Raw genomic sequence first — 23,200 nt, 5'->3', positions numbered from 1 at the left:
TTATGTGCAGCCTTATAACTTTGTCCAACACCTGCAACTTCTCTGCATTTTTTGGACAATCTGCGTCATTTTTGCCAATAGACTTTGTCTCAAACACGTTTGTTTCTTGCGTAGGTGGACCAAGCAGGAACAACAAGTGATGAGCCATACCACTCATTTTCTTTACCACGACATACCCAGTAAAAGTCAGGCAGGTATCAGCAAAACCGACTTAATACTTTGTAGAAACATACCTCATGTTTGAGGTCAAAAGTAGTGTATTTCAAGTGTTGCTGCTCTTGGGGAATCAAAATCACAGAGTGTTATTTACATCTAATTCTGGATGTAGTCTCAAATTAGACGACAATAACATACACTTGATATTTTATAATACTGAGTGATTATTTTAATTGCCAATCATTTTCTTAAACAAATAGACCAGCGGTTCTCAACCTTGTTGGTGCTACTGAACCCCAGCAGTTTCTTATGTGCATTCACCGAACCCGCCTTGTTTTTCAAATTCAAGACAAAGTTATATGTTTTTGGTAACACTTTAGTAAGGGGAACATATTTTAAGTAACAAAGACTTAATTTAGAGTTTTTTTGGACACTCGGGGAACATATTCTAAGGCAGTGGTTCTCAAGCTTTTTTCAGTGATGTACCCTCTGTGAACATTTTTTTAATTCAAGTACCCCCTAATCAGAGCAAAGCATTTTTGGTTGAAGAAAAGAGATAAAGAAGTAAAATACAGCACTATGTCATCACTTTCTTATTTATTAAATTGTAAAGCAGTGCAAAATATTGCTCATTTGTAGTGGTCTTTTTTGAACTATTTGGAAAAAAAAACAACAACTAAAAACTTGTTGAAAAATAAACAAGTGATTCAATTATAAACAAAGATTTCTCCACATAGAAGTAATCATCAACTTAAAGTGCCCTCTTTGGGGATTGTAATAGAGATCCATCTGGATTCATCAACTTCATTCTAAAGCAGGGGTAGGGAACCTATGGCTCTAGAGCCAGATGTGGCTCTTTTGATGACTGGATCTGACTCTCAGATAAATCTTAGCTGACATTGCTTAACACGATAAGTAATGAATAATTCAGCTGGTAATCACAGTGTCAAAAATAACGTTAAAAATACAAACCATTCTCATGCATTTTCATCCATCTATCCAGTTTCTACCGCACCTGTTCAAGAAGTCGGATTAATGGTAAGAAGTATTTTATTTATTTTAGTTTAGCCTCAGAATAACAATGTTATTAAAAAGAATAAGAGACGTATTATACTCTAAAAATGTTGATCTTTCTTAAAATGCACGCATGTAGTTGTATTCAGTGTTAAAAAAAAAAATATATATATATATATATATATATATATATGGCTCTCACGGAAATACTTTAATAAATATTTGGCTTGTATGGCTCTCTCAGCCTAAAAGGTTCCCGACCCATGTTCTAAACATTTTTTCAGACAAAAAAGAAATCTTTAATATCAATATTTATGGAACATGTCCACAAAAAATCTAGCTGTCAACACTGAATATTGCATTGTTGCATTTCTTTTCACAGTTTATGAATTTAGATTCATAGTATTTTGCTGTAGTGTTATTCAATAAATATATTTATAAAGGATGTTTGAATTGTTGCTATTTTTAGAATATTTAAAACAAATCTCACGTACCCCTTGGCATACCTTCAAGTACCCCCGGGGGTACACGTACCCCCTTTTGAGAACCACTGTTCTAAGGAACAAAGTCTTAATTTAGAGTTATTTGGTTAGGGTTAGGGTTAGAGTTAGGGTTATAATAAGCCCATGCTGAATAAGGCATTAATAAGTACTAAATAATGACTAGTTAAGAGCCAATATGTTACTAATTTGCATGTTAATAAGCCACAAATTAATGGTGAATATGTTCCCATACTAAAGTCTTACCATGTTTTTTACTGGTGCACAAAATGAACCGTGCATGAACATCACAAAACCGAAACTCACAACAAATGACACACCTGCAAATCAGTCTGACATCTGCTGCTGCCGTATCCGTAATACGCCGATAGGGAGAAGTTTTTATTTACACGATGAGTCGAGTGTGTTTTGACCTCCGCCGAACCCCTGAGCCCAAATCGTTGAACCCCTAGGGTTCCATCGAACCCAGGTTAAGAACCACTGAAATAGACTGAATAACTGAACACGGCGGAAGAAAAAGTAGTTCCCACTTCCCACCAATCACATTTTATATTGACAAGATCACAATGATTTAGAAACTCTACATCGTGTTCCTGTTATTCATTTTCATGATCTCAGTTAACTAAAGTATCAATATTTTGATCTGAGATTTAATATTAAAGCATAAAGATCTGGATCTGCTATTTATTGCTCAATTTACACAATGGTTGTCCTCTACACGTAGCTCAGGGCTACTTCCTGTTCCTGTCCAGAGCGCTAAGCCTTCTGGATAATGTAGATCAGGGGTGCCCATTACGTCGATCGCGAGCTACCAGTCGATCGCGGGGGGGTGTGTCAGTCGATCTCGAGCCAGGATTTTAAAAAAAATAGACCTAAAAATTATTAATCATCAATCTTCACCAAGACGTCACTTAAATGACATTCACGGTACCGGAGGGTCTTGTGAGATGACGCTGGCTGCTGCAAGATCATTATTATGAAAATATGACCGAGAGGAAGGCGAGAAACACTTTTTATTTTAACAGACTCTCGCGCCGTACCTTCCGTCAAAACTCTAAAGGCCGACTGCACATTTCCTATCTTCACAATAAAAGCCCTGCTTCTTGCTGCCTGCGCTAACTAAATACAGAGTCTCGGAAAACTGGCGTGCACAAGCGATCCCTCAGAAAGCTGGCGTGCACATCACTTGTGCACGCCAGCTTTCCGAGACTCTTATTTTGTTAGCGCAGGCAGCATGAAGCAGGGCTTTTATTGTGAAGATAGGAAATGTGCAGTCGGCCTTTAGAGTTTTGACGGAAGGGACGGCGCGAAAGTCTGTTGAAATAAAAAGTGTTTCTCGCCTTCCTCTCTGTCATTTTTTCATAATAATGAACTGGCAGCAGCCAGCGTCATCTCACAAGACCCTCGGGTGCCGTGAATGTCAATCAAGCAAGCTATGGAATTTGCCGCCAATGTTTTTCTTGTAAAGTGTATGGAAGCTGGATGAATTAGATGCCAAAAACCAACCACTTTCATGTGGTATTGTACAGAAAGGACAACTTTTTTTCTCTTCCATTTGAAAATGTGGGCGTTATCATCATTACTGTCTGATTCCAATCAATGCAAGTCATCAGAATCAGGTAATACACCAACTTATATTCTTGTCTTGGTGAAAGAAAGACATCTATATGTGTTACACATGCTTGTATTATCATGAAACACATTTAACTTGTTTACAAAAATGTCTCTTTCATAAATAAATAAATATAAATGATATATATAAATGAGGTAGATCCCCTCGAGTTGGTCAATTGAAAAGTAGCTCGCCTGCAGAAAAAGTGTGGGCACCCCTGATGTAGTACATAAACATTTAGCTGCAATTATAATCAGGTATCACTTTCCTAAGTTATAATGAAGTAAAACAGTACAGTAATTTGTGCTTTTATCTGCCATATGGTGTTTACATTTAAGTTTGTGTTTGCTATAAAAGGGGTCTCAAACTCAATTTACCAGGGGGCCACTGGATGCAGGGACTGGGTGAGGCTGGGCCGCAAGAAAAGATTTCTTAAAAATGTTGCATACTCCTCAGCATGTCTAGTTGTATAATGACGTTTCAAATTGTATTCCTTGTGCACCGCAACTTTCTCTTTGCAAATAAGACACGTCGGGGCAACGACCCTGTATCAACAAAGAAATATTGCATGTCCCGCTTTTCCTGGGATTGTCTTTGCTCATCCCTAACCCTTCTCTTCATTGTAGGCTTTAAAAAAGACATGTTTGGGGTTGGGGCGGCATAGCTCGCTTGGTAGAGTGGCGGTGCCAGCAACTTGAGGGTTGCAGGTTCGATTCCCACTTGTGCCATCCTAGTTACTGCCGTTGTGTCCTTGGGCAAGACACTTTACCCACCTGCTCCCAGTGCCACCCACACTGGTTTAAATGTAACTTAGATATTGGGTGTCACTATGTAAAGCGCTTTGAGTCACTTGAGAAAAGCGCTATATAAATATAATTCACTTCACTTCAATTCACTTGTGAAATATATTTGTATTTAGCCCACGCACGGAAAATAATGTTTTTTCCGCAATGTGTGTCGTTCCGCTTTTCCTCCCTACAGCAACACGGCGGTCGGCGGATAATAGCCAGGAAAGTACCGGGATAGCCAGTGCAAAAAAGTGACGGTTCCCGGCGTCATGTAGAAATATATGTCGTGTTCATCGTGTGAGGCAATGCAAATTAAACAATAAAAAAAAAACAAATAACGGTTTAAATTGGTCCAGGTGATCGGGGACCGAAATTACTGACGGACAGGTGTCGCGGTGTGACTGCAGCCAGGCACGTAAGAAAACCCTCGTCTCCATGGCAACGTCTCTGTCGCTTTCACTCATTCGTCGCTTTTCCACTAATGCAGGGGTAGGCAATCCAGAACCTTAAAAGAGCCATTTTGGAGCCAAATAACACAACGCTGTCAAGTGCCTCTCATATATAAAAATTGCGGGCCGCACTAACATTAAACTTTAATATTAAGGTGGGGGCCACGAAATAACGTCTCGTGTCTGAGACTTCTGCTATAAACTAAGATTTTTTTTTTTTTTTTTTTAAATACATTTTTGAAAATTATTACTCTATTTAGAATCAGAATGAATAAGAATTGTGATTTGGATATGAATCGATTTTTTTTGTGCACCCTTAAAGAAATAAACATCAAAACATTGCCAATTTTGCTATAGATTTCTGAAAAAGCTGCCGTCAATTCTGGCGTTTTTAAGTTTCAACAATGTAAAAAAATAAATAAATAATGTTGGCTCATAATACAGCCAAGTGATGAGGTCATTTACCTGGTCAAAGCAGAAGAGAGGGCGGCCATGTTTCACTGTGATGGAGGCTGATGCAGGAGTAAAAAGTCAAATGTACAATCCCCCTCCCTTTACCTGTGCATGTTGAGGAGTGAGGGCCAGCAGCCGTGCAGAGCATGTTCAAGCATTTTCTAAGGCCATATAAAAGTTTGCTTAATGGCCTCTCATTGGACAAGAGTTTTTGTGGAGGTGGTGTCAGCATTTTATTAGCTGCACTTAAAAAGCTGCTGGAGCCGCAGGGGCCCCATGTGTGTAAAGCAGGGCTTCTCTCGGGTGCCCCCTAATGACATGTCATCCTTGTAATAACCAGCCCCATCAGATTGTCTGAAGAATGCTTGATGTTGACACATGCCTTGCAGAGAACATCAGCGGAATTACAGGATAGCGCCAACTAAAAAAAAAGACGAGCAGGAGTTGTAGTCGCTATAAAATGTCGAAGCGAATGCCATTTTGCCGTGTAAAAGTGTATTTTGGGTTGCAACACCTGCTTCACAGGAAAAGGCTGGTTTGATTTTTGTTTTTTAAACTCTCCGGGCGAATAATGAACACCTCTGACGGATGCCAGGACATAGAAGCTACCGTATTTCCTTGCATTGCCGCTGGGTATAAACTATGTGCCTGCCTAGAATTACTGCCGGGTCAAACTGGTTTCGCAGAATATTATTTTTATTAGCGCATGTCTAGAATTTCCGCAGGGTCAAACTCGTCACGTCACGAGTGACACTTCACCTGTCATCATTTTCAAAATGGAGGAGGCTGATTTCAATCATTTGAAATCGCATAAAGTGAAGAAAATTAAGAGCTATTTAGTAGGATTTAAGGTCCAAGCTATTGAATATGCTGAAAAGAACAGTAAGTAGCTATTTTTATTAATATACCGTAGCTGCGTGTGTCAAACATGAGTCATTAAATGATTCCCGCCTCCTGGTGGTAGAGGGCGCTAGTGATCCTTCTTGCGACTACTCGGCTGCAGAAGAAGTGACAACAAGCAGCAAGAGTGAGCAGCGATCGTTTATTTTTTCCTCTCGCTTGCACTTTTAACATAGAGGTTTACGTATCTAAAATAAAACTGTTTTCTAAACTGGACTTTCAATCGAAGCAGGAGGTAATAAAGGAAGATTTCCATCGAGACAGGGAGACTTTTAAAACTGAAGAAAGATAAGACAAGTTTTCGATGCTTTTGATCAGAAGGAGCTGCGCTTGGACTTCATTTATAAGTAAATGTGCTTTTCATGATGGTATCCTTACATCACACTCAAATTTATAAGCGCAGGCCTAAATTTACCGCATGCCTTTGGCAAGCGCCGGAGTGAGGAGAGGTTTTAAAATAATTAGCACATGTTTGCCTTTACTGCATGCCTTTGGTAAACGCCTCAGTGAGAAGAGGTTTTAAATTAATTAGCGCCCCGGCGGCAATTCTAGGAAATACGGTAGTTTAGTGGTTGTATGCTACTACAACTGCAACAATAACACAAGTTTTCACATTTTTAAATGGTGTTGTAAATGAGCAGCACACACACCTCAAATCTCCCATGCCTGAGAGGAAAATGGCGCTTTTGAAGTTCCAAGTTTTATGACGTCATTAAATTTAATGGGCATGAACTGACTTTGACACACTAGGCCCGCAAGTTGGTGAATAAGAAGGCTTTGCTACACATCATCATTTGTAATCAGTCAGCGGTGGATGTTGGAGCCCTACCTTTGATCAATTTCTTTGTATTTGGCAAATAAAATAACCTAGCATGATCTTGCTGCTAAAATGTGACTGTTAGCATTGTATGCTAATGTTGCTAACACTTGTTGAATGGGATATAGGTGCACAGTTAGTGTATTGTAGGCCTGGGATACTTCACAAAATCCACATTTGGGATTCTGTGAGGGTTGCCAGTTTGGTTTGGTGTACATTGTTCTTTGATCACCCCAGAATACCATATGTCCAAATAATCCACCTTTACCGTTTATTCTTAAATAAATTAAACATGTACCAATGTATCATATACCAACATGTACCATTATAACAAATACCAACATGTACCAATATAACATATACCAACATGTACCAATATATCTTATACCAACATGTACCTATATGACATATACCAACATGTACCAATATAACATATACCAACATGTACCTATATAAAATATACCAACTTGTACCAATATAACGTATACCAACATGTACCAATATAACATATACCAACATGTACTAATATAACATATACCAACATGTACCAATGTAACATATACCAACATGTACCAATGTAACATATACCAACATGTACCAATATAACATATACCAACATGTACTAATATAACATATACCAACATGTACCAATATAACATATACCAACATGTACTAATATAACATATACCAACATGTACCAATATAACATATACCAACATGTACCAATGTAACATATACCAACATGTACCAATATAACATATACCAACATGTACCAATATAACATATACCAACATGTACCAATATAACATATACCAACATGTACCAATGTAACATATACCAACATGTACCAATATAACATATACCAACATGTACCAATATAACATATACCAACATGTACCAATATAACATATACCAACATGTACCAATATAACATATACCAACATGTACCAATATAACATATACCAACATGTACCAATATAACATATACCAACATGTACCAATATAACATATACCAACATGTACCAATATTACATATACCAACATGTACCAATATAACATATACCAACATGTACCAATATAACATATACCAACATGTACCAATATACCATATACCAACATGTACCAATATAACATATACCAACATGTACCAATATAACATATACCAACATGTACCAATGTAACATATACCAACATGTACCAATATAACATATACCAACATGTACCAATGTAACATATACCAACATCTACCAATATAACATATACCAACATGTACCAATATAACATATACCAACATGTACCAATATAACATATACCAACATGTACCAATATAACATATACCAACATGTACCAATATAACATATACCAACATGTACCAATATAACATATACCAACATGTACCAATATTACATATACCAACATGTACCAATATTACATATACCAACATGTACCAATATAACATATACCAACATGTACCAATATAACATATACCAACATGTACCAATATACCATATACCAACATGTACCAATATAACATATACCAACATGTACCAATATAACATATACCAACATGTACCAATGTAACATATACCAACATGTACCAATATAACATATACCAACATGTACCAATGTAACATATACCAACATGTACCAATATAACATATACCAACATGTACCAATGTATCATATACCAACATGTACCATTATAACAAATACCAACATGTACCATTATAACAAATACCAACATGTACCAATGTAACATATACCAACATGTACCAATATAACATATACCAACATGTACCATTATAACAAATACCAACATGTACCAATGTAACATATACCAACATGTACCATTATAACAAATACCAACATGTACCAATGTAACATATACCAACATGTACCAATATAACATATACCAACATGTACCAATGTAACATATACCAACATGTACCAATATAACATATACCAACATGTACCAATGTAACATATACCAACATGCACCAATATATCATATACCAACACGTACCAATATACCATATACCAACATGTACCAATATAACATATACCAACATGTACCAATATAACATATACCAACATGTACCAATGTAACATATACCAACATGTACCAATATAACATATACCAACATGTACCAATGTAACATATACCAACATCTACCAATATAACATATACCAACATGTACCAATATAACATATACCAACATGTACCAATATAACATATACCAACATGTACCAATATAACATATACCAACATGTACCAATATAACATATACCAACATGTACCAATATAACATATACCAACATGTACCAATATTACATATACCAACATGTACCAATATTACATATACCAACATGTACCAATATAACATATACCAACATGTACCAATATAACATATACCAACATGTACCAATATACCATATACCAACATGTACCAATATAACATATACCAACATGTACCAATATAACATATACCAACATGTACCAATGTAACATATACCAACATGTACCAATATAACATATACCAACATGTACCAATGTAACATATACCAACATGTACCAATATAACATATACCAACATGTACCAATGTATCATATACCAACATGTACCATTATAACAAATACCAACATGTACCATTATAACAAATACCAACATGTACCAATGTAACATATACCAACATGTACCAATATAACATATACCAACATGTACCATTATAACAAATACCAACATGTACCAATGTAACATATACCAACATGTACCATTATAACAAATACCAACATGTACCAATGTAACATATACCAACATGTACCAATATAACATATACCAACATGTACCAATGTAACATATACCAACATGTACCAATATAACATATACCAACATGTACCAATGTAACATATACCAACATGCACCAATATATCATATACCAACACGTACCAATGTAGCATATACCAACATGTACCGATATAACATATACCAACATGTACCGATATAACATATACCAACATGTACCAATATATCATATACCAACATGTACCAATATAACATATACCAACATGTACCAATATATCATATACCAACATGTACCAATACATCTTATACCAACATGTACCAATATAACATGCAATCTGTTTGAAAAAAGGTTTTATTATAAAGTGTATACCAAATAATATATTCTGAGAATCGAATCGTACCGAAAATCGTGTTGAGAAAAACGAGTCAAATAAAAATGTCTTGACACGAACAGTAGAAGTCATTAGGGAAGTGTTTGGCTCCTTGGGATAAGTAATGAGTTCTGCTCTTTTTTCTTCCACTTGTTTGAGGTGTGAGTTGAGTCCCGGGGGGGTGCAGACGTCCAAGAAGGCTGCAGGCTGCTAAAGTGCTGACGCAGCTCCATCAAGGTGAGTGAAAAGTGGAGTTGTGGTGAGAGCACTTCAGTGTTAGACCTGCACACGTCCTCACCAGAAAGAACCTCTTTCTCCTCGCGGTTTTCTCACATCATGTTAATTTTCCTGTTTAATAACAGATTCCCTCTTTATTGGCCAATTCCGTGCATCAGTCCGTCGTTCCATTAATGTGCAAATCAAAGGGCCTTCTGCTCCAAACTGATTATTAACACACACAAGATCCAAACAACACACACTCTGCACCGTGTCAGGTCCCATTTTTTTATAAACTGTTCCATCCCGAGTGTATTTGTAGAAAGTGGATCACATGCACCAGGGGTGCCCACACTTCTTCTGCAGGTGAGCTACTTTTCAATTGACCAAGTCCAGGGGATCTACCTCATACATATTTATCATTTATATCTTTTTTTTTATGAAACATACGTTTTTGTTAACAGATAAAAGGTTTTTAATGATAATGCAATAATCTTTAAAGGCCTACTGAAAGCCACTACTAGACACCACGCAGTCTGATAGTTTATATATCAATGATGAAATATTAACATTGCAACACATGCCAATACTAAATTGCAATTTTAAATTTTGCGCGGAAATATCCTGCTCAAACGTCTCGGTATGATGACGCCTGCGCTTGACGTCACGGATTGTCCCGGACATTTTGTTCCAGCATCGTTCGTTAAGTCATCTGTTTTCATCGCAAACTTCCACCGTATTCTGGACAACTGTGTTGCTGAAGCTTTTGCAATTTCTTAAATGAACAATGGAGACATCAAAGAAGAAAGCTGTAGGTGGGAAGCGGTGTATTGCGGCCGGCTTTGGCAACACAAACACAGCCGGTGTGTCATTCTTTACATTCCCGAGAGATGACAGTCAAGCTTTACTATGGAACAGAGACGTCAAGCGAACACGGTTGGATTGGACCACACACACAAAGTACAGTGTATTATGCAGCGATCATTTCGAAAGATCGTGTTTCAAAGTTGGGCATCGCCACCACCCGTCGACTGGTGCTCAAGAAAGGTGCGGGGCCGACCTTCAGGTTGTGCAGGTACGACTATATAATCTCACTAAAGCACTAGTAACACAATAAGCAGATAAGGGATTTTCCAGAATTATCCTAGTAAATTTGTCTAACATCTGAATCGCTCCCACTACCCTCTAGTCTTTTTTTTTTTCCCTAGTCCTTCACTCTCAGTTTCCTCATCCACAAATCTTTCATCCTCGCTCAAATTAATGGGGAAATCTTTGCTTTCTCGCTCCGAATCGCTCTCGCTGCTGGTGGCCATGATTGTAAACAATGTTCAGATGTGAGGAGCTCCACAACCCGTGACGTCACGCGCACATCGTCTGCTACTTCCGGCACAGGCAAGGCTTTTTTATTAGCGACCAAAAGTTGCGAACTTTATCGTCCATGTTTTCTACTAAATCCTTTCAGCAAAAATATGGCAAAATGATCAAGTATGACACATAGAATGGACCTTCTATCCCCGTTTAAATAAGAACATCTCACCTTTAACACATAGAGAGTCCTTTCTTTCATGAAGACAAGGACATAAATTGGTGTATTACCTGATTGGGATGACTTGCATTGATTGGAATCCGACAGAAGTGCGGATAACGTCAGCATTTTCAAATGGAGGAGAACAAAAGTCCTCCTTTCCGTCCAATACCACATGAAAGTGGTTGGTTTTTGCCATCTTATTTGTCCAGCTTCCATACTCAGTTTTATACGCTTAACAAGAAATCCATTAGCTCCGTAGCTTGCTAGCTTTCTGAGGCTCTTATTTTGTTAGCGCCGGCAAGAGGAAGCAGCGCTTTTATTGTGAAGACAGGAACTGTGCAGTCGCTCTTTAGAGTTTTGACAGCAGGTACGGCGCGAATGTGTTGAAATAAAAAGTTTTTCTCGCCTTCTTGTCTATCACTTTTTCTTAATAATGATCTGGCATCTCTCAAGACCCTCAGGTGTCGTGAATGTCAATCGGGGGACCAAAGTGACGTCTTGGTGAAGATTAATGGTCGCTCATTTTTAGTTCAATTTTTTAAATGCCTGGCTAACGCAACCCGCCGCGTTCGAACGGTAGCTCGCCATCAAAGATGGGCGTGGACTAACACAGCTCATTAGCATTAAAGCTACAGTCCCACCAAACAATGCTACTGAAAGTACTTTGAGACCGTCTAGATTCCAGCATGAAGGCTCGACTTGGATCATTTGTATGAGACTAAAATCAGTGGCAGTTCCAGAAGGCAGAAGAAAAACCTGAGTTTTTTTCCCCAAGGCCCCATGACTCTCACACTCATGACCAAGAGACACAAACAGCTCCACCCTTGAGCTGAAGTCCAGCTGGATGCTCTTGTTGGAAATGTCAAGACTTGTTCACTGGATGTTACAATGTGGAAGTAGCATTGTTTTAAGCATTCTACATCCACACAAGCCTGAAACTTTTTCTTTTTTGCCCGACAGTTTAAAAGCTGCACTACTGCCACCAACAGGACTTAGGACCAGGATGCCCTTCAGTCCTTCTATGGTAAGTAGGACAAAAGAACCCTTTTTTGTCTAAATGGTACTTGTTTGACGATAACAAAAAAAAGTTTAAATTCATGTTCCCATCATTCCATCTCATGAGGATTCAACTTTCAGGTGAAAATATGAATGCTGCAGTGTTTCCCACATGTCAGGCATCTATTTTTGGGGGGGTTGGGGGTGGTGGCTGCGGCAACAGCGATGACCAAGAAGAACGCGGGGTTGGAATATAATTACAACAATTTGTGTACGTATTTATATACATATTTATATAATATTTACATATTTATATAATATGTAACTACAAGCTCCATTCACAGACAGAGTCCCATTGCTTTTATGAGCGGTCGAGCGAGTCAAAAGCTGAAAATATATATATTAGGGCTAGTAACGATTAAAAAATTTAATCGAAGTTAATCGCACTATTTCTCCGATTGATCGCGATTAACTGCATTGTATACGCAAAGCCCAATAATGAATTCAAAAGTAGTGTGTAGTGCACCTTTATTGGAATATTCTCCCACATGAACAAAAGCGCCAAAACATTTGTTGTGCAAACACAATTTAAATCAGTCCTTGTTAAACAGTAGCAGTTAAATAGCATATTTGATGAAAATCAACTCCAAAAATGTAAATACAAACATTTAAGCTTATTGCCACTGCCAGGGTATTTAAGTTATCCTGTTTGTTATGGAAAATAAATATAATCTACATACAAATCTCTGAGCCACAATCATAACATCTGAACAGGCAATTTCTGAGGTAACAGCAGAAACATTTTTTTCATCAGGGATCTTATGTTTAAAAAACCTATATTATAGGTAGTGGGCTGTTTTAGGGAATTTTTGATCAAATTATCCGTAGTAGCAATATTAATAATGTTGTGTTTATTCTGCGTAGTGCACTTAAAATAATTATGACCATATCTAGGAATTGATATGATGGGAATTTTCCGATTGTTTGCTTGGTGCTTTGATAAACTGAAGGCATATACATGGTACTATATTGTGATGTTATGAGCCAGGGAAAAGAAGAACTACCTTACCCAGCATGCAACAGGAGTGACGAGCATGGGCGGTAGCCCGGTATAGGTTGTGTCGCCATGACGACATCTTGTATGTTGTGATATGCACACTCTGAAAGCAAACGCTAAGAACTCAGCCAACACTCCTGGTCTGCATTATTCATAAATAGACAGACAACACATATACTCCGCTGCTTCACAGGCCGCTGGATGTAGCCGGCAAAGTATTCCCATGCTAGCTAGCCGGTCTAGCAAGCACACGTCATTCAGTCCAAAACGGCCCGATCTATCCACATCCAGAATTGTCTGGCGGTCGTAAGTGATCCCGGAGTGACCACGCTGTAAGCCAGCCATGAAATTTGCAGAATTGTCCGGTATTTTTGCCAAATGTTCCATCTTTACCAAGAGCCCCTCCACGCCGGGCGACGCCATCTTGTTAAGAAAAGGCGTTAACAAAATAAAAGCATGTAAACAACATACGCAAATGTGCGATAAAATAATTGTCGGCGTTAATAGATTGATGAGTTAACTGATAATTAACGCATTAATTTGCCCACCCCTAATATATATATATGTATATTTTTATTTATTTATTTATTTGTTTTTTTTTTTCATTTGAGGCGGCCGTAATTCTTTCGTGGCAGGCCGCCACAAATAAATGAATGTGTGGGAAACCCTGTGCTGTATTTTTGTGTCACTATTGAACCATTTGTAGGCTCTCATATCGAAACACATTACTTCACATTGGAATATTTTTATAGTCAATCAGTTTTTTGTATGCGTGTCGATGTTAGAGCGTAGATGTTAAGCAGTTGAAAGTTTTTTTTAACACCTTAAAACATTACAACATGATGCTAGAAACAAGCTAGCCCAGGTAGAAACAAAGAAAAACACTCCATAGTGACAGTTTTAATAACAAACTAACTTGAAAATGAGAGAGGAGCCCAATGAGGTGGTTCAGTCAGCTGGTCTGAATGATTCCCGGAGGAGGAGACCATACCAGGCCACGGGGAAGACCCAGGACATGTTGGTAGAGACTATGTCTCCCAACTGGCCTGGGAACGCCTCGGGATGCCCCGGGAAGAGCTTGACGAAATAGGTGGAGGGACGGAAGCCTGGGCTTCTCTGCTTAGGCTGCTGCACCCACGACCCTACTTCAGCCTAGCGGAAGAAGATGGATGGATAGATAGATGTGAAAATGAAAGTTCGACCACCAAATCCATGCAGTTTAGTATTTAGAGAGCTAAAATGAATTCATCATTGAACACAATTTTCACAAGGCAGTCCATTTATGTATACAGTGTGTTTTAATTTAATAAAATGAGTAAAAGTAGATTGTGATCTTTTAAATAATAAACCATACAAGTAATTCGGTAATTTATCCATAAAATATTAACATACAATTTATTTTTATACAAATGTTAATTAGTTAACATCTCCCCAGCCACTAGATGAAGTGGCTGGGGAGAGTGAAGTCTGGGTTTCCCTGCTTAGGCTGTTGCCCCCGCGATACGACCTCGGATAAGCGGAAGAAGATGGATGGATAGTTAATATAATATACCTGTGTGTTTATACGTATGTATGTGTGTATATATATGTATATATATATATATATATATATATATATATATTTAAATATATATTTACATTTATATATACACAAAATATATTTAATTATAAGGTCAAATATATTAAATTATTATTTATTAAAAACACAAAATATTATAAAATAATAGCTAGATAAATAAAATTTGTTATATAAATATGTTTAAAAAATTTTTTTTTTTTTAAATAATATAACTATTACGAATAAATAGTTAAATGATGAATGGAATTTAAAATAATATTAAATACAATTTACTATATAATAATTTAGAAAATATATGGGAAGTAGAGGCCGAGAGTCTAGCACTCTCATACTTCTGTATAAAATGGGAAGTGGCGTCCTTGTGGTCTAACCCTTCAGAAAATGGTGCCAGGTTTCTGTGAGAAATAGAAAACAGAAAAAAAATCTATGCGGCTCCTTCCTTAATCAAAAGTGCTGCGAGCTTATGGCAGGATGCCATCAGAGAAAAGCTGCAATTGACTTTGGCTTTTTGAGAGGAAGGTGAAGATGGAAGCTAAAAACAAGATCTAAGGTTGTGCGTCACAGATCCTTTAAGAACATAGTTTCCATACTGACCTCTTTTTGATTACATCCCACTGAAAGTCACTTCTAATATTGCCTCATGGCTGGTGCTAAAACTAGATTGTGGAACTATATTGAAGTCATGTTGTGGGGGTAAGTAAATACCTGCTGTTTATAAATGTCAATTTTTTCCAGGTGAGCATTATTTCTTTGCATAATAATTTCTTGGACTGAAGGCTCGCTTCAGTTTTAGTGGGCCGGCCCTGATGTCAGCCGACTGGTTGTCTGCTGGACCAGCGGACATTGCAACAGCAGGAAACACACACACACACACACACACACACGCTTCACTATTAATACCGCAGCCACGCACTGCTCTCTCTCTGCATGAACTGGACGCTGGAGGACCAAGGCGGATTAACCGCCCAAATTTAACATACCCCCCTCCTCGTGCTTTTCCTCTAGGATGGATTGATGAAGAGCGATAAAGCACGTGCCAGAGAAGGAAAGTGGGGGGACTGCAGTACAAGCAGGGTCTGGATGAATAACCATGGCAACAGCAGCAGCAGCAGCAGTGGCAGCGACAGTGCAAGCGGACATATAAACATTGCACAGGAGCGCATCCATCTGCATCTACTCACTGGATCATCTCACTGCTAAAGGAGGTAAGGATGTCGGACTTTGCATCGGTGGTGCCTGTTGTGTGTGTGTGTGTGTGTGTGTGTGTATACAGAAGAGACAAGGCTGCAAACGATGCTCTTATTACAGACAATGATTGCACAGGATGTGTTCAGTACAAGCTGATAGCATTTTAGCATGTTGAATATGTCCAACTTTAGCCATCTTTCTTTCTGTTGCGTGAAAAAGAAGTCAAATTGTGGAGCGGAGACCTCCACCGAGAACAACCATGGCTGTAGACTGATGCTAATTCTACATATTCAGCGCATACATGCCTGCGTGTCTGCAAAAGTCATGCAAAAGATGATTCCTTTCATTGACAAAAGCGGGGCAAAAGACCCCAGAGGCATTGAAATCTAAGACTAGTCTTGCTGCATTAGGGACTTGGCTAAGTAGTTTAGCGTGATTGCAGAATGGCACCCAAATCTCATTTGGATCAGCGTTGAAATCCATAGATGAAGTTGTGTATCGGTGTAGTATGCTTCAGCAATCTTTATCCAGATCTGTACCATAATCCAATCCAATCCACTTTATTTATATAGCACATTTAAACAACAATAAAGTTTCCAAAGTGCTGCACAGCCATGTTAAAGACAATATTATGCTCCACCAATGACTGAATAAAACAAAAAATGAATAAAAATAAAACCAATAAAAACAATATAAAAACAAATATGATTAAAACTGCCTCACAATACGAAGTTCCTGCAGTCCTGGGTTCAAATCCAGGCTCGGGATCTTTCTGTGTGGAGTTTGCATGTTCTCCCCGTGAATGCGTGGGTTCCCTCCGGGTACTCCGGCTTCCTCCCACCTCTAAAGACATGCACCTGGGGATAGGCCCCTCCCACCTCCAAAGACATGCACCTGGGGATAGGCCCCTCCCACCTCCAAAGACATGCACCTGGGGATAGGCCCCTCCCACCTCCAAAGACATGCACCTGGGGATAGGCCCCTCCCACCTCCAAAGACATGCACCTGGGGATGGGCCCCTCCCACCTGCAAAGACATGCACCTGGGGATAGGTTGATTGGCAACACTAAATTGGCCCTAGTGTGTGAATGTTGTCTGTCTATCTGTGTTGGCCCTGCGATGAGGTGGCGACTTGTCCAGGGTGTACCCCGCCTTCCGCCCGATTGTAGCTGAGATAGGCGCCAGCGCCCCCCGCGACCCCGTAAGGGACAAGCGGTAGAAAATGGATGGACTATTTTAAAGGGTAAAATCAATTAAAACAGTAAAATAAAAATCAAAGTGTATAAAAAACACAGAGGACAGAGGACCACACAACTCACGTAGTGTTAAAAGCCAAAGAATAAAAGTGGGTCTTAAGACGAGACTTAAAAGAGTCCACTGTGGAAGCAGTTTGAACATGGAGCGGCAGAGTGTTCCAGAGCTTAGGGCCGACCACAGAGAAGGTCCTGTCTCCCCTGGTCTTAAGTCTGGTCTTGGGCACCACGAGCTGGAACTGGCTCTCGGACCTCAGAGCGCGCGCAGGGATGTAAATTTGGATGAGGTCCGAGATATATTGAGGTGCCAGTCCATGGCCTCTTTAAAGTTTGCTCAGCTTGGTGGTTCGGGATGGACGATTAAGGCAAATATAACAGTCACCGTTACTTTGATTGATGTTGAAATCACGATTAATAACAGGATTATTCACTAATTTCATAACATGAGTATTTAATGTGCCACCAAACCTCAACTTCGAATATAATTTAAAAAGAAGGGATATAAATAGTAACAAATAAACCACAGCAAATAAAAGGATAATATAATATAAAATGAATTAAAATAACTATATCAGTTTGAAAAAAACTGATACAAGTCGGTTTTTCAGTTTTGTTTTGTACTCCTTTTTTTTTACCCTTTGCACTTACTTTACCAACATTGAATGTGTGCCGTTTGTCTCATTAATAACATTGAAAAACAAATCCTCACATTTATTGCTGCAATACATTTTTGGACAATTTTGACCACTATTTGAAGTCAAAGTATGATTGTGTAAATGTGAGGTACATTATGACTGTCTTGAATACTTTCTTGGGACCTTTATCTTGTTACAATGTTGTGCTGGAAGCTGTTATTGTGACAGAGGTAGTGTGCTGTTCTGACCTTGACCAGTAAAGACACGATTTTAGACGGTTAAGAAAAAAAAAGGAGCCTCTCAAGTTGTGACTGCTGTCCTCTTTGGACATTGATTTTTAGACCCATGATGTCGTTCACAACAACACAAGCAGATGAGATATATTGTATGTGTGTGTATGATTGTTTGTACATAGATCTTACATCCATGATGTCGTTCACAACAACACAAACAGATTAGATGTGTTGTTTGTGTGTGTGTGTTTGTGTGTGTGTGTGTGTGTGTGTGTGTGTGTGTGTGTGTGTGTGTGTGTGTGTGTGTGTGTGTGTGTGTGTGTGTGTGTGTGTGTGTGTGTGTGTGTGTGTGTGTGTTTGTGTGTATGTATATGATTGTTTGTACATTGGTCTTACATCCATGATGTCGTTCACAACAACACAAGCAGATTAGATTTGTGTGTGTGTGTGTGTGTGTGTGTGTATATGATTGTTTGTACATTGGTCTTACATCCATGATGTCGTTCACAACAACACAAGCGGATGAGATATGTTGTGTGTGTGTAGGATTGTTTGTACATAGATCTTACATCATGATGTCGTTCACAACAACACAAGCAGATTAGATGTGTTGTGTGTGTGTGTGTGTGTGTGTGTGTGTGTGTGTGTGTGTGTGTGTGTGTGTGTGTGTGTGTGTGTGTGTGTGTGTGTGTGTGTGTGTGTGTGTGTGTGTGTATATGATTGTTTGTACATTGGTCTTACATCCATGATGTCCTTCACAACAACACAAGCAGATTAGATTTGTGTGTGTGTGTGTGTATATGATTGTTTGTACATTGGTCTTACATCCATGATGTCCTTCACAACAACACAAGCGGATGAGATATGTTGTGTGTGTGTATGATTGTTTGTACATAGATCTGACATCCATGATGTCGTTCACAACAACACAAGCAGATTAGATGTGTTGTGTGTGCGCGTGTGTGTGTGTGTGTGTGTGTGTGTGTGTGTATGTGTGTGTGTGTGTATGTATATGTATATGATTGTTTGTACATTGGTCTTACATTCATGATGTCGTTCACAACAACACAAACAGATTAGATGTGTGTGTGTGTGTGTGTGTGTGTGTGTGTGTGTGTGTGTGTGTGTGTGTGTGTGTGTGTGTGTGTGTTTGTACATTGGTCTTAGACCCATGATGTCGTTCACAGTAGATCGCCTTTAGAATACAGAATGGAAAAATGTTTTTTATTAATACACTGTACTTTGTGTGTGTGGTCCAATCTAACCGTGTTCGCTTGAGCGCTCTGTTCCATAGTAAAGCTTGATTGTCATCTTTCGGGAATGTAAACAATGAAACACCGGCTGTGTTTGTGTTGCTAAAGCCGGCCGCAATACACCGCTTCCCAGCTACAGCTTTCTTCTTTGATGTCTCCAATGTTCATTGAACAAACTGCAAAAGATTCAGCAACACAGATGTCCATAACACTGTGGAATTTTGCAATGAAAACAGACGATTAATAGCTGGCTACGATGCTGGGACAAAATGTCCTCTACAATCTGTGACCTCACACGCAGGCGTCATCATATCGAGATGTTTTCAGCAGGATATTTCGGCGCAAAATTTAAAATTGCAATTTTATTGGCATGCTTTGCAATGTTAAGATTTCATCATTAATTTATATAAACTATCAGACTGCGTGGTGGCTAGTAGTGGCTTTCAGTAGGCCTTTAAGTGTTGTCTATTAGTTGATGTTGTAGAGCTGCACATGTCAGTGGAACATGATTCAAGTGTTGTCTATTACAAACCCTGTTTCCATATGAGTTAGGAAATAGTGTTAGATGTAAATATAAACAGAATGCAATGATTTGCAAATCCTTTTCAACCCATATTCAGTTGAATATGCTACAAAGACAACATATTTGATGTTCAAACTCATAAACTTTATTTTTTTTTGCAAATAATAATGAACTTAAAATTTCATGGCTGCAACACGTGCCAAAGTAGTTGGGAAAGGGCATGTTCACCACTGTGTTACATCACCTTTTCTTTTAACAACACTCAATAAACCTTTGGGAACTGAGGAAACTAATTGTTGAAGCTTTGAAAGTCGAATTCTTTCTCATTATTGTTTTATGTAGAGCTTAAGTCGTTCAACAGTCCGGGATCTTGGTGTCGTATTTTACACTTCATAATGCGCCACACATTTTCCATGGGAGACATGTCTGGACTGCAGGCGGGCCAGGAAAGTACCTGCACTCTTTTACTACGAAGCCACGCTGTTGCAACACGTGGCTTGGCATTGTCTAGCTGAAATAAGCAGGGGTGTCCATGATAACGTTGCTTGGATGACATCATATGTTGCTCCAAAACTTGTATGGACCATTCAGCAATAATGGTGCCTTCACGGATGTGTAAGTTACCCATGCCTTGGGCACTAATGCACCCCCATACCATCACAGAACTTTGCGCCTATAACAATCCGGATGTTTATTTTCCTCTTTGTTCTGGAGGACACCGCGTCCACAGTTTCCAAAGATAATTTGAAGTGTGGACTCGTTAGACCACAGAACATTTTTCCACTTTGCATCAGTCCATCTTAGATGAGCTCGGGCCCAGCCAAGCCAGCGGCGTTTCTGGGTGTTGTTGATAAATGGGTTTTGCTTTGCATAGTAGAGTTCTAACTTGCACTTACAGATGTAGCGACCAACTGTTGTTACTGACAGTGGCTTTATGAAGTGTTCCTGAGCCCATGTGGTGATATCCTTTACACACTGATGTCGGTTTTTGATGCAATACCGCCTGAGGGATCAAATGTCCGTAATATCATCGCTTACGTGCAGTGATTTCTCCAGATTCTCTGAACCTTTTGATGATTTTACGGACCGTAGATGGTAAAATCCCTAAATTCCTTGCAATAGCTCGTTGAGAAATGTTGTTCTAAAACTGTTCGGCAATTTGCTTACAAATTGGTGACCCTCACCCCATCCTTGTTTGTGAATTACTTAGCATTTCATGGAAGCTGTTTTTATAGCCAATCATGGCACCCACCTGTTCCCAATTAGCCTGCACACCTGTTGGATGTTCCTAATAAGCGTTTGATGAGCATTCCTCAACTTAATCAGTATTTATTGCCATCTTTCTCAACTTCTTTGTCGCGTGTCGCTGGCATCAACTTCTAAAGTTAATGAGTATTTGCACACAAAAAAAATGTTTATGAGTATGAAAATCAAATATGTTGTTTTTGTAGCATATTCAACTGAATATGGGTTGAAAGGGATTTGCAAATCATTGTAATCTGTTTATATTTACATCTAACACAGTTTCCCAAGTCATGTGGAAACAGGGTTTGTAGTTGATGTTGTAGATGCACATGTCAAGGCCGTGTATTCCATCCATGTGGCAACATAGCAAGATCCTGTGGCAACATAGCACAGGACAGATGGATCATGAGCTGTGGGTTTTTACATTTGACAACCTTTTTTTGCCGAAATAGATAGTCAGGTTTGTTTGATTGACGTGACTGATGAGGAGCAGGCAGTGTACTCACCTGCCAGCTTTGCTAGATCATGACATCACACTTTGTTTCCTCCTCCTTTTCACTTCAGGTCTTGCAGAAAATGTCATACAATAAAAATGCTGTTATCTTGTGTTGCAAGCATTACATCCCACACTTTGCCTTCTTCCAGCTTTTAGTACGTAATCTGCTTCTGATGTAACATAAATATTTGCTGTGTTTGTGGCCAGCTCATTTTTGCCATTTTGCAAAGTTTAGCTACTAACATTAGCGATCTTTTAATGTATAATCTGTCACAACAACAACATGTTAGTCACTTCTTTTGCATTGTTTGTGTGTACGTGAGTGACATACTCATTCCTCAAGCCAACAGCTCATTTTCATTCAATATAAATTAGCCACTGTAAAAAAAAAAAGTTCTGTTGAAGGCCTACTAAAACCCACTACTACCGACTACACAGTCTGATAGTTTATATATCAATGATGAAATATTAACATTGCAACACATGCCAATACGGCCGCTTTAGTTGACTAAATTCCAATTTTAAATTTCGCGAAGAAGTATCCTGCTAAAATGTCGCGGTATGATGACGCTTGTGCGTGACATAACGCATTGTAGAGGACATTTTGTTCCAGCATCGTTCACAGCTATAAGTTGTATCTTTTCATCGCATAAAACATCTGTGTTGCTGAATCTTTTGCAAATTGTTCAATGAATAATGGAGACGTCAAAGAAGAAAGCTGTAGGTGGGAAGCGGTGTATTGCGGCCGCCTTTAGCAACACAAACACAGCCGGTGTTTCATTATTTACATTCTCAAAAGATGACAGTCAAGCTTTACTATGAAACAGAGATGTCAAGCGAACACGGTTGGATTGGACCACACACACAAAGTACAGTGTATTATGCAGCGATCATTTCGAAAGATCGTGTTTCGAAGAGGGTTCCTTGCGAAGGGCAGAGATGGGCATCGCCACTACTACAGTCTGATAGTTTATATATCAATGATGAAATATTAACATTGCAACACATGCCAATACGGCCGCTTTAGTTTACTAAATTGCAATTTTAAATTTCGCGCAGAAGTATCCTGCTAAAACGTCTCGGTATGATGACGCAGGCGCGTGACGTCACGCATTGTAAAGGACATTTTGGTCC

The 23,200-nt window shown here is 38.8% G+C and overlaps 2 protein-coding genes across 3 annotated transcripts in view; one reads left to right on the top strand and one right to left on the bottom strand.

The window, feature by feature from the left end:
• LOC133539526 (collagen alpha-1(IX) chain-like) overlaps window positions 1-5,013 on the bottom strand; it is a 68,638-nt gene extending 63,625 nt beyond the window's left edge. The window contains exon 1 of the mRNA XM_061881503.1: window positions 4,985-5,013. Within this exon, the coding sequence (XP_061737487.1) occupies window positions 4,985-5,013 (29 nt within the window). The remainder of the gene's footprint in view (window positions 1-4,984) is intronic.
• The window catches only part of fam135b (family with sequence similarity 135 member B), a 150,847-nt gene that overhangs the window by 16,165 nt on the left and 111,482 nt on the right, over window positions 1-23,200 (top strand). For both annotated transcript variants that reach the window (XM_061882637.1, XM_061882636.1), the window contains exons 3-5: window positions 10,024-10,101; window positions 12,569-12,632; window positions 16,246-16,445. The gene's annotated coding sequence lies outside the window, so the exon portion shown is untranslated. The remainder of the gene's footprint in view (window positions 1-10,023; window positions 10,102-12,568; window positions 12,633-16,245; window positions 16,446-23,200) is intronic.

The sequence above is a fragment of the Nerophis ophidion genome, linkage group LG21, assembly GCF_033978795.1.
Source record: "Nerophis ophidion isolate RoL-2023_Sa linkage group LG21, RoL_Noph_v1.0, whole genome shotgun sequence".
NCBI classification, from domain to species: Eukaryota; Metazoa; Chordata; class Actinopteri; order Syngnathiformes; family Syngnathidae; genus Nerophis; species Nerophis ophidion.
The sequence above is the reverse complement of the archived record's forward strand: the minus strand, read 5'-3'. Positions and strand labels throughout refer to the sequence as shown.